This window comes from Orycteropus afer, unplaced genomic scaffold, assembly GCF_000298275.1.
Source record: "Orycteropus afer afer isolate SDZICR_OR568_19922 unplaced genomic scaffold, OryAfe1.0 scaffold00259, whole genome shotgun sequence".
In the NCBI taxonomy this organism is placed as follows: Eukaryota; Metazoa; Chordata; class Mammalia; order Tubulidentata; family Orycteropodidae; genus Orycteropus; species Orycteropus afer.
This window is the reverse complement of record NW_006921846.1, coordinates 653,178-664,220: the sequence shown is the minus strand read 5'-3', so window position 1 is coordinate 664,220 and position 11,043 is coordinate 653,178. Positions and strand designations below refer to the sequence as shown.

The 11,043-nt window shown below is 35.6% G+C and overlaps 1 protein-coding gene and 1 non-coding gene across 2 annotated transcripts in view; both read left to right on the top strand.

The window, feature by feature from the left end:
- Positions 1-10,313, top strand: part of LRCH2 (leucine rich repeats and calponin homology domain containing 2) — a 134,098-nt gene extending 123,785 nt beyond the window's left edge. Inside the window, exons 14-19 of the mRNA XM_007949990.1 lie at positions 2,775-2,825; positions 6,143-6,200; positions 6,962-7,074; positions 7,257-7,394; positions 7,542-7,619; positions 10,194-10,313. Coding sequence (XP_007948181.1) covers positions 2,775-2,825; positions 6,143-6,200; positions 6,962-7,074; positions 7,257-7,394; positions 7,542-7,619; positions 10,194-10,313 — 558 coding nt within the window. The remainder of the gene's footprint in view (positions 1-2,774; positions 2,826-6,142; positions 6,201-6,961; positions 7,075-7,256; positions 7,395-7,541; positions 7,620-10,193) is intronic.
- LOC122150911 lies at positions 3,172-3,300 on the top strand. The gene has a single exon (XR_006163905.1). It is a non-coding gene; the product is annotated as a small nucleolar RNA SNORA35 (small nucleolar RNA).
- Positions 10,314-11,043: the final 730 nt, after the last annotated feature.

Genomic DNA, 11,043 nt, shown 5'->3' with positions numbered 1-11,043 from the left:
GAGTGGCTGGTGGGTTTGAACCACCAGCCTTCTGGTTATCAGTCAAGTGCCTTAGGCACTATGCTACCAGAGCTCCTTTGGTTGAGGGTATTGGTATTTAATTTGATGTTGGAAATTAGGCACTGCTTCTGAAAACTCCCTTGTTTTTAGGGAATGGAATTACACAGGGAAAAATAATGAATAGAGCCAAATGATTTCTTTCCACAGCCTAGATGTCCATTCTTCTCTGCATGGCCTCTCTGATAGTATTTACTAGGATAAATAATAGGCAGGTATGCCAGTAGCTAACCATCTCTTCACTGTGAGTATCTATGATTAAGCCTGAATGTCATGTTTTGTGTGGGTACATTTGACAGTATTTACATGTAAGTGAGCATAATCAATTCCCCAGTCTCAGTTTATCCCTTCAATATTGTTGTGCCGCAGAGTCTGGTCTACTGCATGGTTTCTTGGGTGGCTGTATCAGCTCTTAAGCCTTCAAAGAATTACACTTGAGTACTTTCTGATGCTTCTCAGGTTTTGTCTCTAGTCTAACCTTTTTCCCTGAGCATCAAGCCCTTGTAATCTTTTTCCATTTTGCGTAAGAGTCTCTACTGAATATATCGGGAGCTCTGGTGGCATAGTGCCTAGGGCATCTGACTGCTCACCAGGAAGGCTGGCGGTTCAAACCCACCAGCCACTCCTCGGAAGGAAGGTTGGCAATCTACTTCCGTAGAGATACTGCCTTGGAAACCCAAGGAGGGGTTGCTATGAGTCGGGTCTGACTCGACGGCACATGACAACAACAACTGAATATATCCATTGTTAGTGTCTAACAGCTTATGCAGTGATTCTCCATCTTATCTGCATATTGGAATTGCCAGGTGAGCTTTGAAAAATACAGCAGCCTAGGTCTCACTCCCAGATCTTCTCATTTAATGGCCTGGGCAAGGAAAATTTTTAAAAGTTGCTCATTTGACTTTAATGTTCAGTCAAGGTTCAGAACTAGTGAATTAATGGTATCACCATCCAGCATTCAGCTAGAGCAGGTGCTGGCAAACTACAGCCCATGGGCCAGACGTGACCTACCACCCGTGTGGGTGAAGTTTTATTGGAAAACAACCACACACCTTTTTCTGGCTGCTTTTGTGCTACAGTGGCGAAGTTGAATCGTTGCCACAGTGACGTTTATCGTGCATAAAACTTCAAATATTTACTCTCTGGCCTTTTAGAGAAAAGGTTTACCAACTTGCCCTTATACTTCATTCCCATATTGTTACTCTTGGCCTCAACATCTAACACGTCACCAAAATCTACTTGTTTTGTCGTTGTGTTTTGGTACAGGAATATTTTGTATCCATCCCCCACTTTCATTTCTACTGTTTTTATCTGGTACAACCCCTGATCGTTTCTCACCTGTGTACTGCTACAGCTTCCTGGCTTATCTCTCTTTCTCCAGTCTGTTCTCCTCACTGCAGTAAGCATGATTGTTTGAAAGAACACAGATATAATCAGGTCATTCCCTTTTTTAAAAACCTGCAGTGTCTCCCTATAATTTCCTGGGTAAATCCTACATCTTTCTTGATGAAGCTCCAGCTTAACCATGTAGCCTTATCTCACAAGTTGCCCATCCTTTCAGTTTACTCTCCAGTAATACAGAACTGCTCAAGAGTTTTTGGGCTCATCCTTCTATTTATTATTTCTGTGGCTTTGTTCCTGTTGTACCCTCTTTTTAGAATGTTGTTCCCTTCTTTCTTTTTCTGGTAAACACTACTGAACCTTAATTAGTTGACTCAGTTTTTATTCTCAGGAAATCAACCTTAATTGCCTTTCTCTCCCACCATTCCCCATCCCCCCAAGTGCTTCTTATGTGTGCCTCATAAAGTGCTGTGTGTAGCTGTCATTGTGCTGAGAACACTATATAACTTGTATATATTTATCTCTTTTCTTCGCAGACTGAGAGATCGTAGAGTGGATATTTTACTAAACTTTAATACTCTCTGCCTAGCACAGTGCCCAACATAATAGCTAGTCAGTAAATACTTACTAAATGTACCATTTTGTGTCTGTAATTTGTTTTTAATGTGTATGATGAACACATTATTAAAACCACCATTTTGACATTTAACTTTAAATATACATATACGTGGTATGTATATATATACAAGGGTAATGTCAAGATGTTTGTACTTGGTAGTAGAACAATCATTTAAAAATCATGGACCATTGAGCATTGTTTTATGCAAGGAAATTCTTTTTAATTATATGTAAGCTTATATTAGACACACATAATTTTCCAGGTGACTTTCTTACTTGGGGTGATGGAGTTTTTGCATGCTTCCATATACATGTCTCAGATTATGCACACATCATTGCTATCTGTTTCTCATCAGGATTTATCTAAACATGTGGATGGATCCTTTTTAAAGAAATTTTAAAAGATTTTTCATTTGTGATATTTAAAAGAAGTACATTTCTGGGAAAATATTTGATGTGAATAGATCAGTGCTTCTCAAATTATAAAGTGCTTACAAATCACATGGGGATCTTTTTGAAATGCAAAATCTGATTTAGTAAATCTTGGGTGGGGCCTGAGATTCTGCATTTCTAACAGGCACTTGATGCTGATGCTGGTGGTTCACTGACTACATGTTGAATAGCAAGGTGCTAGAGGGTATATTTCAAATTCTTCCTTTAGCAGTTGATCCCAAGCAAGTTTCAGTTTTCCTTTTCTATGTTTAAATCATCATTCGTATTTTAATTTCATCTTTCATCTTTTTATTTTTGTATTTTAGCAAGACAGTGATAATGCTAATATGTCACCACACTCTCCAGTATCATCTGAGGTACAAGTTCTGTTTTTATATGTGTGTATATGTAGGTTTCTTCCCTTCCTCTTGTCTTTGACCTCATCTTTTTTTTTTTTGGACAATGTAATTTATTCACTCATATTTTAAAAATTATGGTAGGTTAGTTTGTACCAACTTTGTAGTCTATAGAAAATTCTAAGAACACTTATCTTTTTGTATAAATAATAATAAATTCTACTCGTTCATTTAGGAATTACTTGTTAGAAAACGCATATTGAATACAAAACAATTCGCTTTCTAAAATGTGTGTTTTCTAATTCATCCATATTTTGAAATAAATGATAGCTTTTAAGAACAACTTTTAAATTGGAGAAAAGTAATTCAGCATTGTGCAATGGCCTTTGGTTTCTCTTGTAACCAATTAGGCATGAAAGCAATGCAAAAGAAATTTCCTTTTTCCACGAGAAACATCCCTGCTGTGGGTTGTTCCTATCGACAAGAGGGTACACATTTCCTGGAAATACAGACCTGTTGGGGGGGGCATGGGGAGATGGGAGTCAAAAAGTTAAATTTTGTGACATCTCAATGCAATGCTTTTGTGGTTTACATGCCTAGTGGTTGTCATTTAGTTCAACATAACAGCTTTATAACAAGAGATACATATAAAGTATTCTAAACAGTATTTTTACTACTTCAGATTACCTTATTTAATATTCTGAAATTGTATTGGTTTTAGTAAATAAATGATTATGTGTTTACTTTGTGAATTAAGGACTTTAGTTACAAATTTGGTTGATCAAAATTCACTTTATAAATTAATTTAAAGAGTATTTAATTTTATATAGAGGTGGTTACTTTTATTAAAAGTCAGATTTGCTTGTATATTGTTTTGGGTGAATTGCTTTTGTTTATGTGATTATAAAACTTGTAAATGGACTTGAGCATTCGTGTAGTAAACATGTTTCTGAATTATTTATATGGATGCAAAGGGTGTAAGTTTTTTTTTAGGAAGTAATTTAAATTAGGATATCGTAAAAATTATTCTCACATGTTTTTGTAAATCCTTTATTTTACTTTTCAGTTATAACAAATGTATGCATGTGACTACTTATTTTCCTAGTTGCTTTATTATTTAATTATCTTTGCTCACAGGTGAGAATGCTAATGCTAGTTTTATCAAGTAAATAGTGGTTTTATAATACATATTGCCTGCATTTGGATAAGTGCAAGTTTAGTCTAGGAATTGATAACCCTTTAACCAAAATAAAGAAGACACACTGTGAAGCTGGCAGACAGATAGGGTGGTGAGCATGTGTTTTGGTAGCTGTTCAACCTGAACTGCATATTACATGTTAAGCAACAAAAGATTCAGAGAATGAACAGAAATTCTATTGCTTTAATTTTGCCTGTAAAAGGAAAATGGTAAAGACAGTTACTGTGGTGCTATGCAGGTAACAAAGTGCTTGCCTGTACGTTTGAACCTAAAACTAATTCCATAAGCTAGGTATGAGCCTCTTCATTTTATAGCTGAAGAAACTGATAACGTTCCCAAAGATCCCAGTCAGTAAATAGCAGAGCAATGATTGAAGCCCACCTAAAACAGAAAAACCAAAACCACTTCCATCAAGTTGATGCAGACTCATAGCAAACCCAGAGAACAGAGTAGAACTGCCCCATAGGGTTTCCAAGGCTGTAATCTTTATGGAAGTAGATTGCCACACTCTTCTCCTGCAGAGTGGCTGGTAGGTTCAACCCTCTGACCTTTTGGTTAGCAGCCAAGTGCTTAATCACTGGGCCCTATCTATTACACAGAGGTTTTTTTTTTTTTAATTGTGATTTGGGTGAAGATTTACAGAGCAAATTCACTTTCCATACAGCAGTTCACATACACTTTGTCTCCTGTCATTGACCACAGTTTACCACAATGCAACAGCTCCCCTCCCACTTCCTCCCCATAGTTACCTCTTCCCAGTATCCATCCCTCCATACTCCCTGACGCCTGAGCTATCTCCCTGTGCATAAGCAGCCCTTCCTTCTCTCATGATTGTTCTCTCCAGGGCATGTGTCTACTTGAGGTAAATGTTTAACTCACATGCCTGTACTTTGTTTGGCTGGAAACCACAGGTGTGGGTTCAATTCCAGACCTGAAGGGCAGCTCGGGGCCGTAGTTCCACCAGGCTCCACTGGACCAGCAAACCTGGTCCCAACCATCTTTTATTTTTTTTTCCCCTCCAAATGATTTTGAGTTTTACACAGAGTTTTTTGCACAAATTAAGATGCTACTAGAGAGCTCTGGGAGCGTAGTGCCTAAGGTACTTGACTGCTAACCAGAAGGCTGGCGGTTCAAACCCGTTAGCCACTCCTTGGAAGGAAGACTGGGCAATCTCCTTCCGTAGGGATATACCACTTCAGAAACCCAAGGAGGGGTCGCTGTGAGTTGGGATGGCACATAACAACAACAACCACAGAGAGCTCTGGTGGCATAATGGGTGAGTCATTCGGCTGCTAACCAGAAGGTCGGTAGTTCAAACTCACCAGCTGCTCAGTGGGAGGAAGATGAGGCGATGTATTTCTGTAATGATTTATAGCCTTGGAAAACCAGTGGGGTCAGTATGAGTCTGAATCTACTTGATAGCAGTGAGTTTAAGATTCCATTATTTTAGCACCTTGTAGTTTACAAAGTGGTTTTGGTATCTCTTTATGCTTCACAACAACCTCGTTTGAAAGATGAAGAAACAGTCAACAGAAAATAAATGTTTAGCCCAAGACTTTAAATTTCCTGAGAAAATAAATGTTTAGCCCAAGACTTTAAATTTCCTGACTCCAAGTTCAGTTGTTTTTTAATATACCACCATTTTTCCCTCTGCACTTCAGTCTATGTGAAAGCACTTTGAAGCATTGTGCATTCAAATAGAAGAGATAATAATTTGTCATTTATCTCTCTGCAGCCTCTGTTAGTGCCAATATGTAGATTTCCTCATATTATCCACTATGTGTCATGGTCATAGTAGATACTGAGTTAATGTTGCTATATTCACTTACCTTTTCATTGGAGCTTACTTTTTGGAAGACTTTCATCTAGTTGATCTTTTAGAAAATAGTATCTATTTTATGCACTGGAATGATGATTTTCTTTTTCATGTTCCTTATTCTAGGAGAGCCTATAGTCAGGGGAATTAACGAATATTTATAGACTTTTTAGAATTGAAATGTGTTAACTTGAATCAAAATCCAAGTTACCTTTCTACTAATCATGGGAAAAAAAAGTACTTTGCACAATTGGAATGGATAAGAATAACTACCTTGATTATTTTGAAACAAAAAGAAAAGTTTTATTTGTTTTCTGTTTTTAGGAATATGACAGAACTGATGGTTTTTCACCTGGTCCCTTTGGCTTGAAGCCTAGATCAGGTAAATACACCTTCTGTAAATAAAATTTATTGGTTATGTAGTGAAACTAATTTCCCAGTTAAATGGGATTGATTCCATAGTTTTAAGTACACATGGATTCTTTCCCCTCTCCAAAAAATTAATTTTCTCTTAACCTTATTTGTCTTTCCAATTCCCGTTCCCCATTTCTTTCTTCCTCTTTACCTTCAAGCTCCTGAAACCTCAGCTTTTTGCCTTAGATATACTGCAGTCTTATTTCTACTCCACTGTGACTGCTCTTAGAATGACCACCTTGCCAGCAGACCAAACACTGTTTGAAATTATAGCACTCCATTATATTGTGGTTTTAAAAAGGGAACTTTTCGCATTTGGCAAGCCCAAAAGAAAATGGATCCATGGTACTTAGCAAGGTATTGAATTATAGTTTTTATTCCTGAATGACTATATTGACCTTCAAGAATAATTTCATTTTTCTTTAGAGATAATAAAAGAATGAATTATGTTCAATTATCATTTTTAATCTGGCTCATAATTTTCTAATAGCTTATGTTTAAATAAGAGCATATATAAATGGTAGAAATCATTACATTTTTCTTCCCTGTTGCTTTCAGTTATTCAAATGAGTTCAAATAATTCTGTAAAAAGTACTTTCGAGTGTATTAATAAGTGGTAATAGTGCCTTATGTAGTTTTCTACTGCTGTTTTTTATCATACCTCTTTCCCCATTGGTGGTTGCTCCACTGTTAGCTTTGCAATAAGTGTGGGAATTTCTGTTTTTAAAGCTTTTAGCCGCTCATCTCGCCAGGAATATGGAGCAGCAGATCCTGGATTTACAATGAGAAGAAAGATGGAGCATTTACGGGAAGAAAGAGAGCAAATACGACAACTTCGAAATGTAAGCCGGTTTGACCTTTCCTATTTGCTTCGCAGAAAGAGGTGTAAACTGGAAAATTAATAAGGTGTATAGATTTTATTTTGAATGCTCTTTAATATTTTTAGATTATAGCCTAGTTACTAATCCAAATATATAACGTGTTTACATAGAAAATCTGTGATTTATACCCATTTTCTTTATAGAATCTTGAGTCCAGGTTAAAAGTAATTTTGCCTGATGACATTGGAGCTGCACTGATGGATGGGGTTGTCCTTTGCCATTTAGCCAATCATATAAGGCCACGATCAGTAGCTAGTATTCATGTACCATCACCAGCAGTGGTAAGTTTTGTGTACAATTTATAACTTTTCTAAAGGAAGATACAGCTTCTTTGAGCTGCTTTTAAATAATCTCAATAAATTCAACTTTCAATTTTGATTTATTTTTGTATATAAATGCCTAAAAATGTTTTTTTTTTTTCTTTATAGCCTAAACTGAGCATGGCAAAATGTCGAAGAAATGTAGAAAATTTTCTTGATGCCTGTAAAAAGCTGGGCGTCTCACAGGTAATTGTGATTTACCTAATAAACTAATCATTAAAATATTAACTTGTTACATGTAGACTGTGATTCTTCATTTTCACAGTAGGAATGGATAATATGTCCTGAATATGAAAACAAATACCTTTCCTTAGGTATTTGGTAAATACCTTTACCTAACCTAAAGTTAGAATACTAAATTCTAACTTTAACTGCAGTAGCTAGCTAATTTTAAACAGCTTTTATAAATAGTTACACATGGAAATATTTTTTGTTGGGGGGGCATTGTCTAATCATACACATCATTGACTAAACATAGCTTAGTGACCATATTATAAATTGATTATGATGCCATTGTTACCATCATTTTGTTTGCTGGAGGATATTTTTACTCTTTCATAAAACCATGAAGAGATGATTGAAAGATTTGCATTCAGTTCAAGGAGTGATTTAAACTTTATTAAAAATGTCAGAGTAGAAATTTAAGTAACATAATATCTATACAGAACAAACTTTGAAATCTGTAGGAACTGGCTTATGTTTCACATAATAATTACAATACTATAAAATTAAGGATTCAAGCAGTATTATGAGTATAAATGACCATGTGTAATCAAAATATTTCTGAAATCAATGTAAGCCTAACCTCAGCATGACTCACTATTGCGAGGATATGGCCCTTTTAGCAGATCACAATTGTGAGTTGTGCTTTTTAAACTCTATTTTGTAGAGTGTAATAATATGGCCTATTCTACTTTCACTTCTTTCCTCAGTGAATAATGTTATTTATTGTATTGAGAATGTGATGAATTACTGTGTAATTTTGGAAAGTGCATGCTTTTCTCCTGTCATTACCTCTTCTTGTGCTTGACAAGAAGAACCCTGGTAGTGCAATTGTTAAGGGCTTGACTGCTAACTGAAAAGTGCATAGTTCAAACCCACCAGCTACTCCACAGGCTGCTGAGTTGGAATTGACTTGAGGGTGCACTCTAGCATGCTTGACAATATGATATTAAAAAATTTTAATTCTTAAAAATTTGTGTGTTCTTTTTTTTGTACTCTTAATGTCTTAGGAAATAGAAGAATGAAGAAAGTTTTACTGCTTTATATACATTTTCCTATTTTGCCATTTTTTGCTTTTAAGAGTTTTGTTTTTAGATTCAGTCTGTTTTCCAGAGTTCATAAATGGTAACATTTAGTCAATTTTTTTCTTCTTTAATTTTTCTTGTTTCCTTTAGAATTTTTTCCTTTTAACCAGCTTTATTGGGATTAATAGACATACACTAAAGTACACATAAAATGTACAATTTGATATGTTTGGAAATGTTTATATAATATGAAATCATCACCACAATCAAGATTGTGAATGTGTCCATTGCTCCTAAAAAGTTTAATCATGCCCCTTTGCAGTCTTTCCCACTCCAGGCAACTGTTAGTCTGCTTTCTGTGATTCTGAAAGAGTTTACATTTTGTAGAGGTTTATATAAATTGAATCATACAATATATACACTTTATTTGTGGCTTCTTTACTCAGCGTTATTGCTGCAAGAGTCATCCATGCTGTTGCATGTATAAATAGTTTATTCCTTATGTATGTACCATTTTTTGGTCCAATGAGCTATTTTCCATTATTGGGGATTACTGCAAATAAAGTAGAGGGTCATTGAAAAAGGGGAAGACCCTCAATGAGATTGATTGGCACAGTGGCTGCAGAGGTGGACTCAACCATAGCAAGGATTTTGAGGATGGCGTATGAGCAGGCAGTGTTTCATTCTGTTGTGCACAGGGTTGCTATGAGTCGAAACAAACTCCATGGCACCTAACAAAGTTGCTGTGAACATTTGTGTATATGTCCTTGTATGGCAATATGCTTTCTTTAATCTTGGGTAAATACCTAGCAGTGGAATGGCTGGAACTTATGATAAGTGTATATTTAACTTTCTGAGAAAGTACAAAAGTATTTTCCAAACTGCTGTGTCATTTTACATTTCTACCAGCAATGGAGGAGAGTTCCAGTTCCTCCTCATCCTCAACAGTTGATACAATCCATTGTAAAGTGAGGAGAGGATTGAAGTAACAAGATTTCAGATAAGGCCAGTTTGTACAATGCTTTTCTTAATATAAGCTTAGAATCTAAACATATTTTAAATTGTAATATTTATATAGGAGCTCTGATGGTGTAGTGCCTGAGGCATTTGACTGCTAACCAGAAGGCTGGAGGTTCAAACCCACCAGCCACTCCTTGGAAGGAAGGCTGGGCAATCTACTTGTGTAGAGATACCACCTCAGAAATTCAAGGAGGGGTCGCTATGAGTCAAATTGACTCGATAGCAGTGAGTTTGGTTTTGGGAGCTCTGGTGGCATAGTGCCTAAGACATTTGACTGCTGACCAGAAGGCTGGTCGTTCAATCCCACCAGCCACTCCTTGGAAGGAAGGTTGGGCAATCTACTTCCATAGTGATACTTTCACTTGAGGTTTTACAGAAAGTGTATTTTAAAAATCTGGTTCTGACCTGTTAATTCATACTGGACTTTTGTTGAATTAAGGTTTTATTGTGCAATCAAAAAGTGAATGCTCAAACATCATTGTTTGTTTTTCAGGACAGACTGTGTTTACCTCATCATATTTTGGAAGAACGAGGTCTTGTGAAAGTTGGTGTCACAGTCCAGGCTCTTCTTGAATTACCTACAACCAAGGCATCTCAGTTGTCTATGGCTTGATAGAAAATTTAAAATCATAAATGTATAGTTTCATTTATTAGAAGTGATTTCAAATATCTCAACTTCATGAATGACTAATCAGAAATAGCTTAATTGGAGATCAAGCCTGTGGGTTTTGAAAAATTATATGTAATATATCAAAATTGAACTTTGAATAGCCCAAACTGATTTTGGGAGGGAGACTGGAGTAATTTAATAAGAGTTTTTGATATATTCAAATTCTCTTTTTCCTGAGTCAGTTCATAACCTTGATTATTTTTTCAAAAGCAGAATGATACTAAATTTAAAAAGTGTTTTCAATTTAATAATCATATTGGGTTTAATTTTTTTACATCGTAGCATACTAGTAAATATCTGGTTAGGGTAATACATTTTTTTGTTGATTTAAAACAATTCTATGTTTGAATCCTTTAATTTATGCTCCTAGTTTAGACACAATTTCTTCAATCTTTGGTCTTAGTTTTCTAGGGAAAAAAAAAACAGAACTCTGGCTTTATATTAAATTCTTTTAGTATTATAGGTTGGTGCCAAAATCTTTTCAGTTGTACTGTAGATTGTTTACATGTGAAGTGCCTGTGTAATTGATGACTCTTATATAGTCTTAAGCATTTTTGCAATTTCTTTTTATGTATTAATAGAGTCAATGGAACTTTAAGATATTTTAGTAGATTTTTATAAGGTCAGTTATATGTGAGGATTAAAATACATCTCACATTGTGGCATTTAGGGT